Source organism: Chelonia mydas, chromosome 5 (assembly GCF_015237465.2).
Source record: "Chelonia mydas isolate rCheMyd1 chromosome 5, rCheMyd1.pri.v2, whole genome shotgun sequence".
Classification (NCBI taxonomy): Eukaryota; Metazoa; Chordata; order Testudines; family Cheloniidae; genus Chelonia; species Chelonia mydas.
The window spans coordinates 132,538,543-132,563,395 of NC_051245.2; the positions used below are offsets into that span (position 1 = coordinate 132,538,543).

Genomic DNA, 24,853 nt, shown 5'->3' on the forward strand with positions numbered 1-24,853 from the left:
CCTACTTTCCGAGGCCACAGAGTACAAATGCCTTGAGATAGTGCCCTGGCCCAGAGGAAATCCCCACAGGTTCCAGAAAGGCCACTGCATGGGTGTTGGTCCCCATGGTCTCATAGGCCAGCAGTTCTCAACCGGGGGGCTGTGAGCCCTTTCAGGGGGTCAGTGGGGTCCCCCAGCTGAAGCTTGGAGCCCCAACGGCCCCTCCAGGCAACAGCCAGAGAGTTAAAGCCAGCAGCTGGGAGTTGCGAGCCCTGGTGCCACGGCAGGGCAGCAGCCAGGAGCTGCGGGGCTGCAACCCTGAGCCCTGTACTAAATCCCTGAGCCCCGGTGCTGCTGTGGGGCTGAAGTCTCAAGCTGAAGCTGGGATCTGTGGCAGAGCCCACCTGCCCCCGCAGGGCTAAAACTGGGAGCCAGGGCTGAATCTATGAGACCCAGTGACAGTGCTGAAGCTAGCCAGCCCTCTCGGTACTAATGATTGGTGCCGTGGAGAAGTCAGGGGCTATTAGAGGGGGTTTTCCCCACAGAGTGGTCACGGTGCCATGTGAAAGCTGGGGGATGGCTCTCTGCTGCTCATCGGAACTGGCAGTGCCAAGTCCTGAATCTCTGGAGACCTGGAACAGGCAATGTGAGCAAGTCTCTAGCAGCTGCAAATGCCTCCAGGATTGACAGTACCATGAACTGCTCAGTACACGGCCTGCTGGAGGATGGTACTTCCCATGTTAGCGTATGCAGAGCTGGCATGGGTGCTGGGGAGAGAGTGCGAGACCCACATCGGGCCGCTCTATCCCAATCCTCTTGCCTGCTTCCTTTTGGCACCAGGGAACGACTTCTCCTGGTGCTTACGGTGCCTCTTAGGCCCTGGAAGGAGGACCTGTGCTGGGATTCTCGACTGGCAGGAGGCACGCTCCACACTGAAGCTGAGGTGCTTGGTGCCAAGTCCGAGCGTGGCGCCGATGCTGGTCTCAGGGCTGCCTCCATGAGAAGGCCTCAATCTCACTGTCTAGTCTTTTGGGGTGCGGGGTTTTAAGTCCCTAATGATGTGGCAACGGTCCTTTCTGTGAGTTTCCCCTAAGCACTTAACCCAGGTCTAGTGCGGGTCGCTCAATGGCATCAATCTGCTGCAGGAAGTGCAGGGCTTGAAGCCCGGTGACCGAGGCATGCCCCAGCACTGGGCAGTGGACAAGCCTTGCCAACTAAACATGGAGGCATCCAAAACACACTAACTACTAAAACTGCTATTGCTACTATCAAACTAATGAAACTACGAGAACTATATACACAAAAAAACAGAAAGAAACCACGAGGTAAGATTGCCTGAGCAACGAGGTAAGTTCCAGCAGCCATCACTGGCAGTAAGGAGGAACTGAAGGGACGCAGGCTCGGTGGGGCCCCTTATACCAGTGCTATGACTGAACGGCACCTGGAGGTGCTGGAGCCAACCCAATGGATACCACTAAAGGAAAAAAATCCAGCAACTGTACTTGGGATGCGTACACACCTGCATTGGAATGGACATGTGCAAGCACTCGAAAAGGAACTTGGTAGCACGCAGAAAGGGGGTCTAAAAAAGTATACATTATTTTCAGCTGTGATCATCCACATTTCTGGAAGAGAAAGGCACGTGCACTGACTCTGAATAACTGCCAGCAGTGGTCTGGATAATGTGATTATTGAACATTTTACACATATCTAAGAACATTCCTAGTAAGGCACTTTAAAGAGGGACAGGTACTTTGCTCACTGGCCCCTTCTTCAGGGTTCATTGACCCTCCGGCTCGGGGAAGTGACATATCTTATAGCAGCCTTGTATTTTAGTAGTTGCAAAATAGTAAAAATATTCTGAATAAAAGTTTATTTCCACCCCTAAAACCGCACCATCTAATAAGATGTCTGCCACTTGTCTGAACCCCAAGGTGGCTCCATAGTGCAGAGGAGATGAGCAGTAGTATTCAGCAACGATGCATTCAGTGGCATTCAGCACAATGCAGCTAGCTTTCAAGTGATGAGAAGATGGGGAAGAAGCCATCCTAAAAGTATTAGTATAGACTGGTTACCTGCTGACTGTCCCTAAACTCTTGCACAGTCGTTGATGAGTTCAGCACATTACCTCACTATTCGCTTATTTTTTATGAAATCTCTGCAGGTCACCAGGGCTACACTTTGTGGCCCATGAAACCTAGTATGATGTTCCTCGTATTCAGTAAGTTTGGAGACCTCTAACTACCTAGGCTCATCTCAGCTTGCATTTTGAAAGTTTGTAGCCTAACAGTGACTTCAAAATTTAAATGAGCTACTCTTACTAGAAGTTTGTCATGAGTGACCTGTAAGTCTAAAGTAATTCCTAGACCATGCCATGACCTGGGCCTGCTGCGGGTTGCAAAGATCAAGGTCCACACGCTTTTTGAGGGGAAACCACTGCATGGATGTGGCCCCTCAACCCAATCTAGGCAGCTGCCCAGCAAACAGGGCTACTGTAAGCTCCCTCCAGGACAACAGTTGTCTCCCTGCAGCTGAGCTGCCAGTACAGTCTCTGGTTGTAAGGAAAGCCAGCTCAGCATGTAATTGATCAAAAAGAGCCAGTAAGAAGAGGCTTGCTGCACCGCCAGTATTTACATAGCCATAATCTCCCCCCTCTGAGGGACAGGAAGAGCGACATGGAAGACAAAGGACAAGGAACCCATCTCCCACTCTTGTAGCGATTGCCCTATTCCACTGACAGAAGATACATGAAAGGTTTGGGGTAGAAAACAGTAGAATACAAGTACAGAGGAGAATAATGGTGCATGGAAACAAGAGGGTAATGTGGGATGCAAAAGAGACAGTATTGCATGAGGGAGCACAATGGATAAAAGAGCAACTGTTGAAGAATGGGAGGAAAGGAAATACTGACCTAGATAGTCAGATTCTGCTTTGGCCACACAGTGCAGGCATAACTATCTACCTAGTAAATTCCTCAATGCCAGACGACTCCTTGGATAGCGTAGGGACATGCTCAACTGGATCATATACAACCCCAACACAGGGGGATGGCTGGAGTGCGACGGCACTCCAACGGTAACCCTATGGGCACCTCAGCCCCTTGGCAACATAGCCAGCTGGAGTAGTTTAGAGCAGTCTCAAAGTCACCCTAAGCTACATGAGAGAACAGACCAGTGGAGAACCAGCTCTATGACTGGACACCCACAAACTGTGCCTTTGTGCCTGATTGCACCCAATACATACTAGGCACAGCTGAAAGTCTGGGCTACTACTTTTCAAATGAAGTGGAGGAGAAAGAAGCAACTGTAATGAAGCAAATAGTGAGAAAATGGTGAGGGTTACAGAATGAGTTGGAAATGGAAGAAGAAAGATGGAAAGGAAAAAGCAACACATTCACTTTTAGGCAAGCAAATGTTGTTTATTTCCACTCATGCATTAGTTGTGCTTCCCTGAAGAAGTTCTGCACTTCTAAATTGGTGAAGAATGGGTTGGATAGTTACTGAGAAAATAGCAATATTACTGAATACTCTAGATGCCAGAGATCAGCAACCAGAGAAAAAGAGAGAAAATTAAAATTCACCTAAATAAACTCCATGTAGGCAGGGGCACAAAAAAAAAAAAAAAAAAAAAAAAAAAAAAAAGATTTTTGGCCCTCCACAAATCCAAAATCTGCTCTGCTCCCCTGCTCAGATTTTAAAAAGATGTTTATGAGAGTATAGTGGACAATGAGAGCACAAGCTTTGCAGTTAATAGAAATTATATAAACATGGCCTTCTTGCTACATCAAAGGACCTGAAAACAAATTTTGTTTCCCTTCTTCCACTCTCCCTTCTAGAAGTCACTTACAGGACTACTATTTCATCTGCCTCACATTTCATATTGCTTGGAATGTGGCTGCTGAGAAAGTTAAATTAAGATGCCTTTCAGTTTCATAACATGTGGTTAATACAAATTCTCTCTCATTAGAGATTAATTTTTTTTTAACACAGTAGTAATAAAACTGAATTACTAACCTCTCTTGTACAAAGACGAAGGGTGGAATAAAAAAAAACAATGAAAACAATTCTAATCTATTCATTATTTTGTAAATTTGCAAAATGCTTACTATAAAATTTAAGTGTACACTATGCCACTATCCTCATAGCTTTATACGCCAAATATTCTTACCCACTTGATGCCCTTCTATTGTTTAGAAAATTTTATCCAACAAAATTACAAATACTTGTGACCTACCTGCAAGCTGAGCAGTTATAGCTTGAAATGGTAGTTTTCTGAACATGTCCATTAGAGGCTGTATTTTTCTGATGCTGACAAGCTCATGTTTACCATAGTCCAACTCATATACTGATACCAACCCATTTGTCAGAATTCCTTTTATTAACACCCTGTGCCACCTAAATGGTATTTTAAAAAAAAAGTGTGAAAAAAGAAAACAAAGGGTAGATTTAAAGTATGATTCACACAAACTGAATGCAATCAGAAAATGCTTTAACTAGAAGCATGGAAAACAATAGAACTGAATAAAAAACTCTGAACATTTTTGTTTCAGACTGACAAAATATTGAAATAAGAATTCAAGAGCAGGTGGGTGAGGTAAACACAGTTATCTCAAAGAACAATAATTACGAAAGGTAGGTGTGTTGCTCACGTCCATTCCATCCTATGCGTGGACGGTGGAGATTTTTGCCTTAGCAGTGTCTGAAGGGTTGGCTATAGCACTCTCGAATGCTACTCCCATGTGTCGGTATATTAGGCACCGCCAGCCCTACACCCTCTCAGTTCCTTCTTGCCTGCAACTCTGATAGAGGGGCAGGAGGGTGGGTAATGGAATGGACATGAGTAACATCTCAAAGAATAACAGTTACAAAAGGTAGGTAACCGTTTTTTCTTCTTTGTACGCTTGCTCATGTCGATTCTATTCTAGGTGACTCACAAGCAGTATCTCTGGTGGCAGGGTCGGGGTTCAGAGTCATGTGGCTTGCAGCACTGCTCTGTCAAAGCCAGCATAGAATCATAGAATATCAAGGTTGGAAGGGACCCCAGAAGGTCATCTAGTCCAACCCCCTGCTCGAAGCAGGACCAATTCCCAGTTAAATCATCCCAGCCAGGGCTTTGTCAAGCCTGACCTTAAAAACCTCTAAGGAAGGAGATTCTACCACCTCCCTAGGTAACGCATTCCAGTGTTTCACCACCCTCTCAGTGAAAAAGTTTTTCCTAATATCCAATCTAAACCTCCCCCATTGCAACTTGAGACCATTACTCCTCGTTCTCTCATCTGCTACCATTGAGAACAGTCTAGAGCCATCCTCTTTGGAACCCCCTTTCAGGTAGTTGAAAGCAGCTATCAAATCCCCCCTCATTCTTCTCTTCTGCAGACTAAACAATCCCAGCTCCCTCAGCCTCTCCTCATAAGTCATGTGCTCTAGACCCCTAATCATTTTTGTTGCCCTTCGCTGGACTCTCTCCAATTTATCCACATCCTTCTTGTAGTGTGGGGCCCAAAACTGGACACAGTACTCCAGATGAGGCCTCACCAGTGTCGAATAGAGGGGTTGCTGGGTGAGCGCACAATGAGATGCAAATATGTGGACAGACGACCAGGTAACGGCCTAGAGATGTCCTGAATCAGCACCTGGCCCAGGAAGGCTGCCGACGAAGCCTGCACCCTAGTTGAGTGGGTAGTCACGGTCACTGGTGGAGGCATCTTTGCCAGTTCATAGAAGTAATGGATGCAGGCTGTGATCCAGGACGAAATCATCTGTGCAGACACTGGGCGACCTCTCATCCTGTCTGCCACTGCAACGAATGTGTTGACTTAGGAAACGGCTTGGTCCTGTCGATGTAGAAAGCAAGCGCCCTTTGACGTCCAGGGCATGCAATCTGCACTCCTCTTCCTATTTATGAGGCTTCAGAAAGAAGACAGGTAAATATATGTCTTGGCCAGTATGAGTGGTAGCCGTGTTAGTCTGTATCAGCAAAAAGAACAAGGAGTCCTTGTGGCACCTTAGAGACTAAGAAATTTATTTGGGCATAAGCTTTCATGGGCTAAAACCCACTTCATCGGATACATGCAGTGGAAGATACAGCAGGAAGAATATATACATACACACAGAACATGAAAAAATGGGTGCTGCCATACCCACTATAATGAGAGTGATCAGTTAAGGTGAGCTATTATAAGCAGAAGAAAAAAACCTTTTGTAGTGATAATCAGGATGGCCCATTTCCAACAGCTGACAAGAAGGTGTGAGTAACAGTAGGGGGAAAAATGAGCCTGGGAATGAAGTGAGCTGTAGCTCACGAAAGCTTATGCTCAAATAAATTGGTTAGTCTCTAAGGTGCCACACATCCTTCTTTTCTTTATACATTTTGTAAACACCCTTGGGGCAGACAAGAGACGAAAGGGCAGCACCATGAACTGGAAATGGCACCTTCCAACCACAAAATAGAAGAATTGTCTGTGACCTTGGAAGATTGAGATATGGAAATAAGAGTCCTTCAGATCAAGGGAGGTGTACCAGTCTCCCGGATCCAGGGAGGGGATGATGGAGGCCAGGGAGACCATGCAGAACTTCAACTTTTTGAGAGGCTTATTGAAGTGCTGCAGGTCCAGAATGAGCCTTAGACCCCCTTTCACTTTCAGGATTAGGAAACAGGAGTAGAACCCTTTTCCCCTCATGTCCCAGGGGACCTCCTCCACTGCCCCCAGCTGCATGAGGTTCTTAACCTCTTGAATGAGGAGTAACTCATGAGGAGGGTCCCTGAAGAGGGACAGGAAATGGGGGTGGGAGGAGGGGGCGGCTGAGAATTAAAGGGTGTAGCCCCAAGATACAAGCTCTAGCACACAACGGTCTGAGGTGACCTGCGACCAGGCTGAATGGTAGGGACGAAGATGGTTGAGGAAATGAGGTGGATACGGGGAGTTGACTGGGGGATTGCTCTCGAGCGCACACTCAAAACAAGTGCTTCTGCCTCCCATGAGGCTTTGATGGGCCGGGTTGTGCACAGGAACGGGAGGAGGAAGGGCAGCGATGAGACAGACTCGTGTCTATCCCTTCTCCTTGCAGGGTCCTGTCGAGGCTGCCAAGGCCTTGGCAGCAGGGGTGGCTGGAACTGCTTCCTCGTTGATTGCAGCATATGCAGACCCAGTGAGCAAAGGGTGGCCTGAGTGTCCTTCAGTCCATGCAGCCTCGTGTCAGACTGCTCTGCAAAGAGACCATTCCCACTAAAGGGAAGGTCCTGGATTGAGGTCTCCATTTCCTGAGACAGGCCAGTGGTCTGAAGCCAGGAGCTGTGCCTCATGACCACCACTGATGTGACCATGCTAGCTGCTGAATTGGCCATTTCCCACACCATTTGGAGGGAGCACCTTGCAGCTGTCGAACCCTCCTCCACCAGGGCCCCCAATTCCTGGGGCAGTGAGTCCTTGAACTTATGGAAGGAGTCCCATAAGATGAAGTTGTACCTCCCCAAGAGAGCCTGGTGGTCAGCCACCTGGAACTGAAGGCTGGCCATCAAATAATCTTTCTCCTAAACAGATTCAGCCTCTTGGCCTCTTTATTCTTGGGGTGTCAAACTGGTTTGCCCATCTGTCATTCTCTTTGGCTGACAAGACGACCAGTGAGCCCATTTGAACCCCTTGGCCAGGATGAAACACTTTTTCTCAGCCCTCTTGGAGTTATGGAAGAAGGTGGCCTCGAACCTAGGGAGGAATGGAAGGAGGAGTTTGCCAAAGGGCTTTTGCTACTTTAGGACCCCATCGTGTACTGGCAGCGCAACAAGGGTGGGGGCAGAGGCCCAGAGCACACTGAACAGGGTGGCCGCCTGTTCAGTCGTCTCCTCTACTTCCAAGCCCAAGTTTGTAGCCACCCTATGAAGCAGGGCCTGATGTTCTTTGAAATCATCCGGCGGGCTGGCGTGGGAGGGGCCTGCCACGGCCTCATCCCAGGACACGGATGACGACTGGATCACTGTGGGAGGCCACAAGGGATCATCGCCCATGGGGGAAGAGGGTTTCGGGGTGGGCACTTGCTCCTCTACCCTGGCCTCCGAGTGTGCCACATTCACCGAACTTGGTGCTGCTGGTTGATGCTCTGAGGCGGCGGACAAGGAATGGACTGACTGAGGCATCAGAGGCATGCCCCAGGCGCTCCAGTAGGGCCATTGCGCCAGCTACTGGCCTTGCTGCCATGACAGCATTGGGGAGGTCAACGCAGCCTCAGGTGCCCAATCGCGCTGGTGTGGTTGCAGGGCAAAGGGCTGAATTCCCTTCCTGAACCAGGGGAAACACCTTCCAGTGACCATGGAGGGGCCAAGCTTGTGTCTTATGGCTAACTGTTGCCGCGGGAGACCGGTGCCTCAAGGAGCATTGGTGCCAGGGCCGGGGCAGGGGAGGATGGGTACTGCAATAGAGACTGCTCCCACCGTCTGGGAGACAGATCTGTGCTGAGGAGACAGCCTCCAGGAGGATGATTGGTGCCAGCAATATGGTGACCAGTGCCTTCCTCTAGGTGACCTGCGCCTTCCTCTAGGTGACCTGCATCAGGCGGGCGGAGACCATGAGCACGGTGCCAGCAATTTAGGACGCCCCGCAGAAGACAGAGACCTGGGGCATGGAGACGGAGACCACTGTCTTGTTTCCGGAGACCGGCGTCATTTGCCCGCCCTCTGGGGGGTCTTTACGGCTGGTTTGCCCTCATGGAGAGCCTTTGCTGTGACCTGAGACACGTGCGGTGCGGACGATGCTACTGGAGGTCTCTGCTCTCTGGGAGCCAGGAGAGCCTGGGAAGGCATTGGCATTGCCACCAGTCTGGGTCCCTTACTGCTCCCTGGAGTCAGTGGTGGATCCCTCGGGGAGAGGGGGCCCCATTTGGCTCCGGTATGGGCTGTCGGCCCGAACTGGGTCCTTTGCCCTTCTTGCTCGGTGCTAGGGAGTCACTCTTCTTTGATCTCTTCTGAGGCACTGGTGCCAGGGAGAGGTGCTGGGCAGAGTCCGGTGCCAGGGGGTGCGCTGTGCGCCAAGGCCGAGGTGCTCAGGGCAGTGTCTGTCCGGGAAGGTTCCAATGCCGCGCGTAGAGCAGCCCTCAGGAAGGAGGGCCCTCAAAACGGATGTTTCGCTCTGAGTTCTGGGATGAAAGTTCTTACAGATGTGACACTTCTTCACATGTGATTCCCCCAAGCATTTGAGGCAGCTGATATGGGGGTCACTAATAGGTATAGGCCTGTTACAGTCAGAGAAGGGCTTAAAACCCGGAGACCAGAGCATGCCCCACAGGGACTCTGTCTCTAACTACACTACTTAACTACTTACTAACTACTGTAAACAAACTATTTACAAGGCCTTAAGGCTCAAAGACTGAAGTAGAAGAAACTCTAGCCCTTGCGAGGCAAGGGAAAGGTGCTCTGACTAACCACCATAGGTGGTAAGAAGGAACTGAGAGGGCACAGGGCCAGTGATGCCTAATATACCGATGCATGGGTACTGCACTCAAGAGGGAGCTACAGCTGACTCTGCAGATACTGCTAAGGCAAAAAATCTCATGACATTGACAAAAATCTCATTGGCTTAACAGTGAAATCCTTGATCTTAAACACAAAAAAGAAGCTTACAACAAGTGGAAGATTGGACAAATGACCAGGGAAGAGTATAAAAATATTGCTCAGGCATGCAGGAGTGAAATCAGGAGGGCCAAATCACACCTGAAGTTGCAGCTAGCAAGAGATGTTAAGAGTAACAAGAAGGGTTTCTTCAGATATGTTAGCAACAAGGTGGTGGTCAAGGAAAGTGTGGGCCCCTTACTGAATGAGGGAAGCAACTTAGTGACAGAGGAGGTGGAAAAAGCTAATGTACTCAATGCTTTTTTTGCCTCTGTCTTCACGAACAAGGTCAGCTCCCAGACTACTGCACTGGGCAGCACAGCATGGGGAGGAGGTGACCAGCCCTCTGTGGAGAAAGAAGTGGTTCTGGACTATTCAGAAAAGCTGTATGAGCACAAGTCCATGGGGCAGGATGTGCTGCATCCAAGCATGCTAAAGGAGTTTGCAGATGTGATTGCAGAGCCATTGGCCATTATCTTTGAAAACTCGTGGCGAACGGGGGAGGTCCCAGATGACTGGAAAAAGGCTAACGTAGTGCCCATCTTTAAAAAAGGGAAGGAGGAGGATCTGGGGAACTACAGGCCAGTCAGCCTCACCTGAGTCCTGGGAAAAATCATTGAGCAGGTCCTCAAGGAATCAATTCTGAAGCACTTAGAGGAGAGGAAAGTGATCAGGAACAGTCAGCATGGATTCACCAAGGGCAAGTCATGCCTGACTAACCTAATTGCCTTCTGTGACGAGATAACTGGCTCTGCTGATGAGGGGAACACAGTGGACATGTTATTCCTTGACTTTAGCAAAGCTTTTGATACAGTCTAACACAGTATTCTTGCCAGCAAGTTAAAGAAGTATGGGCTAGATGAATGGACTATAAGGTGGGTAGAAAGCTGGCTAGATCGTCGGGCTCAATGGGTAGTGATCAATGGCTTCATGTCTAGTTGGCAGCCGGTATCAAGTGGAGTGCCCCAAGGGTTGGTCTTGGAACCGGTTTTGTTCAATATCTTCATTAATGATCTGGAGGATGGTGTGGATTGCACCCTCAGCAAGTTTCCAGAAGACACTAAAACTGGAAGGAGTGGTAGATATGCTGGAGGGTAGGGACAGGATCCAGAGGGACCTAGACAAATTAGAGGATGGGGCCAAAAGAAATCTGATGAGGTTCAACAAGGACAAGTGCAGAGTCCTGCACTTAGGACGGAATAATCCCATGCACTGCTACAGACCAGGAACCGAGCGGCTAGGCAGCAGTTCTGCAGAAAAGGACCTAGGGGTTAGTGGATGAGAAGCTGGATAGGAGTCTACAGTGTGCCCTTGTTGCCAAGAAGGCTAAGGGCATTTTGGGCTGTATAAGTAGGAGCACTGCCAGCAGATTGAGGGATGCGATCATTCCCCTCTATTTGGCATTGATGAGGTCTCATCTGGAGTACTGTGTCCAGTTTTGGGCCCCACACTACAAGGAGGATGTGAAAAAATTGGGAAGAGTCCAGCGGAAGTCAACAAAAATGATTAGGGGGCTGGAGCAAATGATTTATGAGGATTATTTTGTCTGCAAAAGAGAAGAACGAGGGGGGATTTGATAGCTGCCTTCAACTACCTGAAAGGAGGTTCCAAAGATGATGGATCTAGACTGTTCTTAGTGGTAGCAGATGACAGAGCAAGGAGTAATGGTCTCAGGTTGCAGTGGGGGAGGTTTAGGTTGGATATTAGGGAAAACTTTTTCACTAGGAGGGTGGTGAAGCACTGGAGTGGGTTACCTAGGGAGGTGGTGGAATCTCCTTAGAGGTTTTTAAGGTCAAGCTTGACAAAGTCCTGGCTGGGATGATTTAGTTAGGAATTGGTCCTGCTTTGAGCAGGGGGTTGTATTAGATGACCTCCTGAGTTCCCTTCCAACCCTCATATTCTGTGATTCTATGAGCAAGCACACAAAGACGAAGATCTTTTATTGGTGCCTCTTCGGATCTGATCTGTGTAAGAGCTCTGTGTGGTTCAAAGTCTTGTCTCTTTTACCAACAGAAGTTGTTCCAGTAAAAGATATTACCTCACCCACCCTGCCTCTCTAATATTCTGGGACTAACACATCTACAAACAAAACGACAAACATGAAATAAGAATTGTTTTATCATTTCTGGAGTCCTCCTCCTCCCTTTACTCCCTCCCTCACTGGAAAAAGAGGAGAGAGAGAGAGAGAACAGAAAAATGTGGTAAAGTGGGTGTTTGGGGGAGGAAAGAAATGAACACCGTCTACCCCTTTCTTTTCTGGTTTGGAATTAAAAAAAAATGGAGGAGGAATAGAAAAGATCCAAATCCAAAAACTGAAAAATACATTTGAAAAATAGTTTTACAATTTTCTATTGAAAAAATTTAGTAGAAAAATCCATTTTTCAAAAAGCAAAATCTGAAAAAACTTTGATGTTCTAGGAAACAAGTACACACATTACCTAGCCAGTATCAACATGTTATAGTGATATCATGGCAGAGGTGAATTTTTAAGGAGTGATTTGAATGACGAAACAGAGGCTTTGCAGACATTTACAAGGAGCTCCATGGGCAGGAGTTTCAGGCTGTTTTTCTGGCCAGGGTGGAGAATATTTTTGGTGACCGCCGCTGAGTGGCAGAACAAAAAACCCCCACAGCTAGCCAATCAGCATTCCCAGGGTGCCCAGGGTCACAGACCTGCCCTCTCCCTGGAGCAGCACAGGAATGCAAAGGAGACAGCATGAAAGAACCCCCATGTACAACAACAGTTAAATTGTTCGAACAGCATGGATGGGCACTGACTGCTTTGTGTCATATAGGAAATGATGGGTAAAATTTTTAGAAGTACTTTAGTGTTTAAGTCACATTTTTTCAAAAAGTGACTGGCTAAGTTTCAATGAAAGTCAATAGGACTAAAGTAAAAAGCTTTAAAGTGCCTAATAGCTTGGATAAAGGTAAGTCACAAAGGGCCCTAAAAGGGAAAAACAAGTATGAGGCTGAAAAGGGGGAGCCAGTGGAAGGGGAATAACATGGATGAAACAACAAGGCAGACAGATTTCTGACTGATGATTTAGATCAATGAAAATGAACCCTCCACGAGAGCTCTAGGCACACGTACAAGATGACTTCCGAAGACTCCCCAACATGTATTTCGGAACAGTAGAATCTGTATAAATTTTCTTCCACTAACTCTTTCTTACCTGGCCTTTTAAATGCTCAGACTGTAATTGTGTGTAACACTACTACTTTAAACAGAGATTTTTGTATGGTATAGCTAAATTAAAATAGCCATTTGACGGAAACAGCTGTGATGAAAAAAATCTTATACTCACAGTGATAAATAACTAGCAATTAAGGGGAAAATAATTTTCATGTGAATTTACTGCTGGCAAAAAGTGCTTGATTGACTGTGGCTAAACTGAGAGCATCAGGTCAGGTACAGCAGGAACAGAAGGAGTGTTTCAATCATTGTGTTCTAACTCTGACCTGGAGGCACGTAGTCTACAACCTCATTCACCTTCCTTGGTCTCAGATTACTGACAATCTGAAATGTGGACACTTTCCCTTGTGAACTGGAATGAGGCCAAACATTGCCCAGAAATGCATAATTCATGTTAATCTAACTCTGAGAAGATTGAGCACCAATTAAGATTTCTCAGTGCATATCTCTAATGCTAGTGCTGGGCATTTGGACCCTGCAAGTATCACCGTAGACAACAGCCTTCCTCAAGATAATACATATCTTTTACGAAAGCATCTACTTACTTATTTTCTACTTTAGCAGCATACAGATTGTTCTTCTTAACGGCAATGGATCTCTCCTCTGCCATGCTGTAGTACAGAATCATTTCTTCCATGAGGACTTCTAGGTTGTGGATCTCTTGCCAAGGCTGGACGACAAAGTGACCAGGGTGGCAGGCCACTGAAACATAGACATCCATGTGCTCACCGGGTTTCGGTAAGGGTAGAAGAAGTGGCATGTCAACAGTAGGCACCACACTGCTGGGATCTGGAGCAAGCTTGATAGACCCCATGAGGCTTTTCTTGAGGCCTAGGCCAAGTAATTCTGGAGCAAGGATAGTATCACTTTTCCCTTTTATAGGACCAGCTCCACTGGGTGCAACACTCAAGAAGACATCTTTCTGATGCTTCCACAAGTCCTCATTAGTGATCTGCCGATTGATGCTCCGATCAGGGTCTGGGAAGTTCTTGGGAGTAAACAAGTAAATATGTGCAATTCCCTTTGAGTCATCCAGTTTAGCAACCTTTAAAGGGAAGAAATAAAGTAAACTCCTATTATTAAATGCATCTGCACCTTCAATTTTGTATGAAACAAGATTAAAGCCTTTTACGGGAGGAAAAACTGGAATGGTTATGTTAACAGTAATTTATTTTGAAATAAAAATATTTTCAAAGACTTGGCACAAACAGTTTACTGCTAAGGTAAAGCTAACAAAATATGTGGACAAAGGTTTTCACGATGGCTGAAAACGGCAAGTGCAGCAAACTGCTCAATATGGAAGAGTAGGAGCAACACCATCGTTGAGGTTAGGCTAGGGTGACCAGACAGCAAATCTGAAAAATCAGGACAGGGGTGGGGAGGTAATAAGAGCCTATATAAGAAAAAGAACCCAGAATTGGGACTGTGTCTATAAAATCCGGACATCTGGCCACCCTAAGTTGGGCTCCATTTTGCACTTACTACAAGAGTTCAGAGTAGCAGCCATGTTAGTCTGTATCCGCAAAAAGAAAAGGAGTACTTGTGGCACCTTAGAGACTAAGGTTTGTATGGAAAAATGTGTGTCTGCATCAAATTTACAGTAAAATCTCAGAGTTTAGCATTTCCAAATAAATCTGTATGAGTTCTAAACAATGAAAAATTGATCTTAAAGGTCTCATTTCGAGTCTCAATTTTTCAGACCCCCTGACTAAAAGCGAGACTGCAGAAAGACTGAAGTTTGTAGTTAGTGATAGCTCAATGGGGTGTCTCATGTTAATTTAAAAAAATATTAGTATTTATTATAAGTGAATCCTTACATGCAACAGCTAAACAGAGAACATGGTATGGGCTGGCTGCCATCATTCTCCGACAAGGTACATGGGAGCCTTTCTGAACAGTTATGGGGAGACACAGTTCTGTATTTTGTCATCTGCCCCCACTTATGACCCCAGTAATGTTCCCTGCAACCAAACGGGCAGTTGCCAGCGCATAGGGAACCACTTTTGCTATTCTTCAGGCATTTGTATTGAGATCTTTGACAAAGGAAACAGGGAGAGAAATCTTGTCTGCTTGTGGTGGTGCTGGAATGCTAGTATCCCCCTTAGGGAAGAATTAAAGTTATGATGTTCCCTGACATATGGTGGTTGTGCATCTGTGTAGCAGAGTAGAAGGCTGCCACTGTTGTCTGAACTTTTCAATTCCTTACTTTTTAGGTTGTGTGATAAGTTAGGATTTTGTGTATGCTTAACATACACTGTTTGAAGTGTTAGGTATGTTTTGTGTCTTAAAGATTATTGACTGAAGCACTATATATACCCATACATGGTGCAGCTTCGCATCAAGAACTTCAGGGAAATTAGTAAATTTTTATGATCACTAGAAGTCTCAAGAATGCTGTAAAACTGAATTATTAAAAGCTGCTTTTACCATTAACTCAGATTTAGTCAGTGCAGAAAACCAAGTTATTATCAACAGATTTCCACTGTGAATCTATGCATCTTTCCAGCTTTTTAAAATAAGTGGAATAAAAGATAAGGTCCACAGGAAGTGAGCATTTTAGGAGGTCTGCAGGAATGGCTTGGACAGAAGTCAGGAGAGTAGAGGGGAATTTCTCCACAGTTAGACAGTGGAAGCCTATTAAATACAGGCCTAGATTTTCCAAAATGAATGCCTACAGTTAGACTTCTAAGTTCATACTTCGGCCCCTAAATAAAACTGCCTAATTTTCAAATACCCTGAGAACATAGCAGCTCCCACCAACTTAGAATACCACCTTTGGGCACCCATTTTTAAAGCATTGGTCTAATGATTTTTGCTATGTTACATCAGTAACAATAGTATTCTGGTACAAGTGCTCTGGAGTGTAAATTTGGCAGTGTAGATAACTAATTTCTTACATGTTAATTTAATTTTTCAGAGACCACATATTTCAGGCCAGAAAAGTGGATATTAACACATCATACTAGCAGATGGGAGACAAGAAAAAAGCAATCTTCTAGCCTACTTGATGCATTTCTTCAGCCCTCATGGCATATCTGGATTCTCTAGATACTAAGATTTAATTTACAAGGCCAAGTAGATTCTAGCCTTCATGATAACAATTGCAAGAGTATCTTTGCAAGCTGAGTAATCCAAAGTAACATTACCTTCATGAATCTGCAGAGATTGATGCAACAGATTTTGATTCTTCTCTTTCATATGCTAGTGTAAATCAGGAGACAAAACCGTGGAAAACCACATCCTCGTGGACTGACAAATGTGAACAGCCCTGCCCCAATTACTCAATGGGATGTTTCAAGCATCAGCATTAAGTATTTCATAGCCAGATCACCTTAGCAGATGAAATGGGGAAGGGACTAGGAATCAAGAGTTGTTGCAGGGAGGAAAATGCAGACGGAAGAAAGGGGGTGGGGGGGGAAGACCAGAAAGGAAGATATGGAAAGAAAAAATAAAACGCACTGTCCTAAGGTTGAGCATATTTTGCCATTGAGTGATGCTGAATGCGAATTTGTTCAGAGCCAAGAAATATTAAAAGCTTAGACTGAGATTTTTAAAGAGTATAAGGGGGTTAGGTACACAAATCCCACTGACTTTCTGTGGGAGTTAAGTATCTAATCTCTTTTGAAAATTCCAACCTTAGTCACTACATGAAGGAGGACACTCAAACAAATGCATTCCAGAAGTATGGTACAAGTACCCTGATACCAAGTATGGTACAAACACACCCCAAAGATAACGAGAACACACTGACCCCTCCTAAAGATAAGGTCAAGATGACAGTAATAATGGATAGAGATGTTTTGATCGAACCAACATGTACAAGGTAATGGATGGTAACAACCCACATCAGGGGGAACTAACTAACTATGGTCAAAATACTTGTTTGTATTGGTATATAAAATGGAGTCTCAGAGGGAGTGTCTTTGGCCGGCCTGCGGGGTGGGGGTGGGGGGGGAATAGAAAGTCCCGCCATTCACTGAGCTGTGTCCATTGTCACGGGCATACATGTCTTATTATCCCCGTAGAGTCTGCTGGATACAATTACCTTTCTTTGTTGACAATAAACCTGGCCGGGTGCCTTCGTACCTTAATGAATCTCATGGTCATTGGGCAGTTTGATCAAGGTCTGCTGTGCCAGCTGTCTGCACAGAGCTGGGATGGCACACAGAGGGAACACATGCAGCCACACGTTTGACAATATCATTTTACAATATCTACATATGCCAGACTAGACCAGCAGCATTTTAAATGTGCAGTATTCAAGACTAAAGCAGACAAGAAAAGGGAAAGCTACAAAGTGTGCTTCTCAAAAGGCGCACTCATAGTGGTACCCTGTAATGAAATTAGGGGCAAGATTTTTCAGAAGATCCCCTGTAATGTACTAATTATAGCAGACTCTGAACACCTGTTTCCCTTTGAAGGGTGCTCCCAGACAATTAGGTAAGTAGGTCACACTATAAATGGCTGACATCTACTCAGCATACTCCAAAAAAATGAGTCTGCAAATGGACTGTACTAAATTAAACTACATTGTGTTAGGGCCTATTTCCTTGGCTAGTTACTACACTGCAAGCCAGGGTGCGAATCTATGGCACTGGTTTGCCATGCCGTAACAACTGGTGTGGACACTGCTACAGCGCAGTGAAAATCCCAGAGCGTGGCTTAGTGGAACTTTCACTGCGCTGTAGCAGCGTCCACATCGGACGTTACTGAGCAGCAAGCTGGCGCGCAGCAGAGTCACAGCCTGGCTTGCGGGTAGTGACTTGTCATATAGAAATAAAAGCAAATAAGAACAGAAAACTAAAAGATTCCTCTCCTAGCCAGCTGGAAGAGTTATCTCCACCTGCCGGAGACAGGAAAATAACTGAGCAGGGTCATCCACCCACTTCATTTTTTATGAGGTGGCACAACAAGAGTTTTGCTTTTTTCTTGCCCTCATTTGCTGGTAAGAAGGAATTATACTGAGCTAGCACAGGAGAATTTGGAAGGGGGAAAATTCTGTGTCTTCTTTAAATGCAGATCCAAGAATTGTATAAAAAGTGTTTGCTGGGAAATGCAAGCAAATATGCTTTGTATCAAATGTGTCAAAAATGATGGATTCATACAGAATACAAATGTTAGGGGAGGCTACAAAGCTGTAAATTGTCTAGTATAATAGCTTTTCAAACAAAACTAATTTAGGAAAACGGTTTTAAGTCTGAAAGAATTTTGTTTTTTGTATCAAAACCTGAATGTCTGGTGGAGGGTGAAGGTACCAAGTTCCTGTAACTTCATGATGACATTTTATTATAACTCTTCATTCACATTTCAACCCGCTATTCCATATTTTATTGAATTTCAAATGTTTGAGATATTTACATTTACCTTAATGCTGCAATCAGGACAATTTAATACTGTATCTCTCAGCCACAATACAGCATCTGGAGTCCACATTCCAATGTTACGGGGAAGATCTGCTAAACAGCACTTCATAGCCTAAAAGACATGGAGTACGTTAATGGTACAATTTAATTACATGGCACTCTTCAACAGATTATGTTATACTAATGAAGTTTACCTGCACAGAAACTAGGTAGTTTATTACAAGCTTTAACTCAGATGGATTAAAAGATATATGATATTAAAAGAGTGAAAGAAGGAGCCTATTATGCTGTAAGTTACTTCAACCACTAAGAATGCGGTGGTCTGCAGAATGGAGTCCCTTTACCCATACAGTAAGACTACCACCACAGCCTTCTACTGTTCGCACACAAGAACGTAATCCGTATTTATTTAAAACTGTGCACTATAAAGAGTTAGAGTGCACAACCTAACATTACTTCTAAGGCTCCATCTACACTGTGCTCAAGTGTGGTCCACAAGGTAGGTGGGGGGGAGGGGGGGGGAGTGTGTAGACCTGCAGAGGGCACCAAAGTGTTGTGTTAACTGCCCTGAGTGGATGCTGCTGGAGCAAATTAAAAGGTCCATAAGTTCACGTTAACGTAGCCCAGTTTGAAAGAGGACGACGTTAACATGGACTTTGGACTACAGGGGTGTGAACTGCTGACGGCCTCCTGTGGACATTGCTGGCGCAAACGAAAAGGAACCGTAGTGCAGAACAGGCGATCTTAAAATGTTTTAAGACCACAAATCACTGCAGAGCACACATCGAAAATGATCAAGACTAAGACATGGCCAAGAGAGGTATAGAGGCCATCAGCTTTACTTAAAAATGATGTTTGTACCTGGGGCGGTAGGGTGATTATTTCCCTCAGGAACTGTGACGGAATATCTCGAAGCTCCGATACTTTTACAGAGGCAACTGTTCCAGTATCCATGAACTGCACATCTAGTGCACGACTACTGTGAACGCTCGTTATCTGAAATGAGAATGCGAGTGGTAAGGATAACTTGATACTAGCAAGAGAGCAACACAGTACCTTTAAAAAGCAAATACACAGTTTAAGGAAACGGAAGAAAATATGTTGCCAGTGCATTTTATTTTCCATGTTATGATGCTATGCTTGTTGAAATGAAATATGTTAAATGACAACACAAAAACTGTAAGATAGACCTACAGGGATCTATTTCCCATTCCATCAGCTCAAGTAAAAGATGTCTTATGTGTGTTTACTATTTGAGTAAGTAGCCAATGTAAAATGATACACATGCCAAAATCAGTGTCAAAGAATTCAATGATCCAGATTTTAGCCAACCCCCAGACCTGCAAAAATAGCAGATGCTATGTGGGAAATCGAAGAAGAGCAGCAATTTTCAGTTGACACAGGGAAGTTAGTTCAGTGGTGAAAAAAACCAACCAACCAACCAACCTGTTTCTTACCTCCACACGAGCCCATTTTCCTTTACAATGGAACACGCAGATTTTGCCACAGAAAGGTAATGAGACGAAACATTCAGGTGCCTGCTGCGATAAAGAAACAAGGGTAAATAATAAAGCTGGTTTTGAAATTTTTTTTGAAGAATGGCTACTTTTAAATCTGTTCTTGAGTATTCCTGAAGCAGACTTCAAAGAGAAACTGCTGAGCTACAATTCATTTGCAAACATAACACCATCAATTTGGGCTTCAATAGGGACTGGGAGTGGCTGGCTCACTACAAAAGCAATTTTCCCTTTCTGGGTACTGACACCTCCTCCTCAATTATTGGGAGTGGACCACATCCACCCTGACTGAATTGGCCTTCAACATTGGTTCTCCACTTGTAAGGTAACTCCCTTCTCTTCATGTGCCAATATATATTTATACCTGTGTCTGTAAATTTTCACTCCATGCATCTGAAGAAGTGGGTTTTTTTACCCACGAAAGCTTATGCCCAAATAAATCGGTTAGTCTTTAAGGTGCCACCGGACTCCTCATTGTTTTTGTAGATACACACTAACACGGACACCCCTCTGATACTTAAATAGTTTCTGTTTATCACTTTGGATCTGTCCTAAGGGATTTTAAAAAAAATATTCAAGGTTATATTTCCAAGGAGAGAATGAGCACCAGAGCTGTCCTAAACCTTGATAGGCAAAGCTGGAAAAGGTTTAAAAACTGGTCTGCTTAACTGCACTGCTTTTTACTTTGATGTGGCATGTGGGTCTTGCAAGGGCCACGGTGGGCTTGCACCTCACCTCTACAAAAGCCTTGCCCATCAGAAAAGTCAGGCAAGAATGAGAGGCACAAGGGGATCTCTTGGGGGGTGGGGGAGAGCATCTTGATTGTTTATATGAGGAGGAAACCTATTGGGTTGGTTGTAAACCATTCTTATCCAGAGAAGCATAAAAGTGACAGACCAAGAGCAGAGACTACTACAAGAGATGGCTTGCAAAAGCTTTAGCAAGGAGACTAAAACTGAAACATTCATCAAGCTGTGTATTAGAATGTCAAGCATCTCCAATATCCTGGAGCCAAAAGGGATGATGATGATGAAAGCTCTCCTGTAATGGGCTGAGATGGAAATGAGATTTGAAAACAGATGCAACCCACATGCTTTATAGTGTAGTTGACTTTTTGGCACAAAGAAAGGAATCACAGGTTTCCGTTTGAAGTCTCTGCCTGCACATCTGCAAACTGAAGGGCAGAGGGACTCACAAAGAGAGGGCCAGGAACATTCAGAAATAAGGTGTGGTAGTTGCTACACATGCTCAGTAACTTTTTTTAAGAAGTTGTAGGAGAGGTTTTCATTTAGGGCAAGCAGGCTTGAAGGTCCCATGCTATTTATCATCTGAGAATGTAGCCAGATTCTGAGGGGAAAGAGTATAAATACAGGAATTAAAGATAGCCCTGTGGACTTAATGTCTGCTGCAAGGGCTGGGTTCCTATCCCTGTCCCACTTAGGACACAGGTGAGTGCTAGTCCAGCTTTCCTTATTAAGGAAGCAGTCTATTAAATAATGTTTGACTCCACGGTAGTGTGTTTTACAGACCTAGAGAGAGGATCTGGGAAGGGAGAATGTGTCACACCTAGTGGCTACAGAGACGATGGAACGTACATTTAGCTATTAGCTAATTGAGTTAAACTGCAATCTTGCCCCAGTTAAAGAGAGAACGGGGCAGAGCTCAGTGAGGTGATGGTTTGTATACGCTTACCTGACTTGGCTCATGGGGAAAAGCTCGTGCTCTACAGAATGAGAGTCTTAGAGATCCAGGGAATGGATAGTGGATATGCTGATCCCAAAAGCTGTATGGATTCAGACTACAGATTTCTGTCTCACCAACAAGTGAGCCAGTCAACTATTAACTTGAGGGTTGGAACGCTGCTAGCTGGTAGGGTCCCCAGACTTTAGTTTGCTGACAAGGCTCCAAAGAGTTGGGCTGCAACTCAGGTTTTTCCATTTTCAAGCTCAGAAGAGTGCAGACGACACCCTATATAAATCATGGTCACTCTATAAAGACTAAAAAAAAATCACCTGAAAAAACATTAGCGTGTTTGTGTGCACCAACGTACAGAAGTGTAAACGTCATGTTGAAACCTTGCATTGAAATATAGAATAGCAACAAAGTGGGGAAGTCTGTATGAGAAAGAACAGGAAATTTACTACATCCAGTTTACTAGCTTTTGTTTAAGAAATTATTCCTAAGTATTCCAAAAACTATTTACAATAGTTTTTGTGTTTAATAAAGGTTTTACTAAGAAATTGTATGGTATTCTGAAGCTGGCTGGGAACAGTTACTAACAGCTACATTCAGGGTTTTAGATAACCGCCCTGTTTAATACTAATGCTTTCTGAAACGTCCTGAAAGACAGAATTCCTGCTCGGAGCCTCTGTAAAGAGTTAAGCTGAGATGCAGGGAGTGTAAGACAGTAAAAAAAAAATTACCTCAGCATCTCCCTTCTCCTTACACACCTTGTAATGGAAGTAGTCTTCCAACTTTTGCAAGATCTCGCAGAGTTTGGCTAGGCCCTTCGATGGCACCTGGCAATATAGGGTTCCGTCAGAGCAAACGTTGGTGACTCTAACATTTGTATATAAAGCATCTGCCTGCAACAAAATATTGAAGGAAGACGTTTAACAAGTTTCTGGTATTGTGCTCCTTCCCCATGATGGAACACTTCAGAATTTTAAATGAACAAATATTACCTCATAAATAAAACAGTACCTGAAGGTGTAGTTCAAGCGATTTGTCACATAAGGCCTTCAGACAGGTGACGTTGATATTTATATCATCCTCTCCTGAGGTGTCATACAGAACAACAAGCGGAATATCACTCTTTTCCAGTATTTCCACAGCAAATATCTTGCCACAGGTTTGTGACTCAACAACTTTCACTAGAACAGGATCATCACAGAAGACTTCCAGCCCTGTGAAACAAGCAGTTCAGCATTTCCACACATTTTCCTTGAAACTTCCCACAGGGAAGTATAGTATCTCTGCCAGCGACTGGGAGCTCAGCTCCAAGAATCGGAACACAACAGGAGGTGGACTGTATTCGTAAACAGACCTCCCCCTAGTTTTCTGCAACATTCTTCTTTAGTATAATTTTTCCCCCCTAAATGTTTCTGTATCATACACTTTCAAGACTAATAAAGGGGATTTGTAAAGGAAAGCAATATGGCACAGTACAAATATTCTCCATGGTCACTCATGGCCATTTTCCTACAGAAAGATCATGAATGCAAGTTACAGTAGGTTCTAAGTTTTAATTGCTCTATAAAAAGGGAAAACAGACCTGGAGCTCTCACTGCGGGAGACAAGACTGGCTAAGGCCAGGAACCAGGGCGGGCTGCTGTCTATCACAGCATCCCTAAGGAAGGGAAGAGTTTACATTCTGTGCATTTACTTGGGCCTTTGGGTATCCTGGAAGAGGTGGAACTCTTACGTGACCTCGATGGAAGGCTAAGTCCCCTCAACCTGGAAGGCGTTGCAGGCCGGGTGGAGCAGTGGGAGAGCAGAAATGAAGCATAGGCAGAGCCACTGCCACACCACAGGTCGCTGCTGTGAAGAGTTTACAATGTAATTTAAGATCTGGTGAGAGGCACGAGGTGATCTTGTGGTGAAGGCAACCGGACTGGGATTCATACCTGATTAAATTCCGAGGTCTGCCACAGGCATGCATGACCTAGGTCATAGATTCATAGATACTAAGGTCAGAAGGGACTATTATGATCGTCTAGTCTGACCTCCTGCACAACGCAGGCCACAGAATCTCACCCACCCACTCCTGCGAAAAACCTCTCACCTATGTCTGAGCTATTGAAGTCCTCAAATCATGGTTTAAAGACTTCAAGGAGCAGAGAATCCTCCAGCAAGTGGCCTGTTCCCCATGCTACAGAGGAAGGCAAAAACCTCCAGGGCCTCTTCCAATCTGCCCTGGAGGAAAATTCCTTCCCGACCCCAAATATGGCGATCAGCTGAACCCTGAGCATATGGGCAAGTCACTTCAGGTCGCATTTACAGACGTAAATAAGTGACTAAAGATGCAGACCGTCACCTAGTAGAGCTGATCAGGAATATTTCCAACAAAAGATTTTTTTTGTTGTTGTTGAAACTAAAATGTTTCAGATACGTGTTGTTTCAACAGAATGTTAATTAGAAAGGTTTCTCGGGTCCAGGGTGGAATTTGTGGACAAAAGAAAAAGATCCCCTATCCCAGAACAGCATATAGCCCAATGGTTACGGCACTCATATGGATGTGGAAAACCCAGGTTCCAGTCCCTAGTCTGCCTAAACCATGCTATTGGCCATTTTGGGGGATAGAGGCCACTCCCAGCCTCTCTTTGCCCCCCTATCCCCCATCCCTTAAATTCAAGGAGTCTTGGGCTTTTTCCAACACACTGGAACAAGAACAAGTGTCAAAACCTCCAAACTTTTCATGCAACAGAAAAAATGGTTATTTACCTTCTCCAACGCTGCTCTAGATACACTGCAGGCACATATGCCTGCAGTGTACTGGTGCGCGAGAGTTCTCCCTAGCGATATGTAGAAGGGTGGCCACACCCCCATACAAACTGCACATGCTCTGGAGTGCAGAACCCTCCCCTAGTTCCTTTGCACAAGAAGTCAATGGAAGACTGATGTGTTGGAAGAGGAGGGTAGGTCATGAATGGACATATCCAACACATCTCAAAGAACAGTTACGAGAAGGTAAAGTAACATTCTTTCTTCGAGGACTTCCATGTGTCCATTACACTGCTGTGTCTCCCAAGCTGTTACCCCAGGCAGTGGGGCCTGGAATCTCATTGGAAGACGGACTGAAGGACTGCTTTTCCTACATGTGTGTCCTCCCCTGATGCAGCAGACTGTGCATACGGTCTGGTGAACGTATGAACAGAAGACCGTGTTGCTGCCCTGCAATTGCCCATAACTGGGACATGAACCACAAAGCTGCTGACGTTGAATGTGCTCTAGTCGAGTGTGTTACGAGCTTATCAGGAGGCATTACCAGCAGCACTATAATGCATTATCCATTTCAAAAGTCGATGAGCTGTGATTGGTTGACCCTGTCACACTCTGCAAGAAACAAAGATTGAGACAGAAACTTGAAAGGGCTTTCTCCTATCGAGCTACAAAGCTAACCATCAATGAATGTCGAAGAGGTGGAGTCTTTGTTTGTTCTAGTGCATATGCACCTTTGGGAAGGACAATGGCGGGTAGAT

General features: G+C 45.1%; 1 protein-coding gene across 10 annotated transcripts in view; it reads right to left on the reverse strand.

Annotated features, from left to right (window-relative positions):
* TDRD7 (tudor domain containing 7) overlaps positions 1-24,853 on the reverse strand; it is a 125,897-nt gene that overhangs the window by 5,208 nt on the left and 95,836 nt on the right. For 3 of the 10 annotated variants that reach the window (XM_037902399.2, XM_043547166.1, XM_043547165.1), the window contains exons 10-16: positions 22,356-22,558; positions 22,103-22,237; positions 19,593-19,676; positions 18,997-19,131; positions 18,137-18,247; positions 13,318-13,817; positions 4,213-4,373 (exon numbers count right to left, since the gene is read on the reverse strand). In XM_037902399.2, coding sequence (XP_037758327.1) covers positions 4,213-4,373; positions 13,318-13,817; positions 18,137-18,247; positions 18,997-19,131; positions 19,593-19,676; positions 22,103-22,237; positions 22,356-22,558 — 1,329 coding nt within the window. Of the gene's footprint in view, positions 1-4,212; positions 4,374-13,317; positions 13,818-18,136; positions 18,248-18,996; positions 19,132-19,592; positions 19,677-22,075; positions 22,238-22,355; positions 22,559-24,853 lie in introns of all 10 variants that reach the window. The other 7 variants (XM_037902398.2, XM_037902401.2, XM_037902403.2 and 4 more) reach the window with 5 other exon arrangements.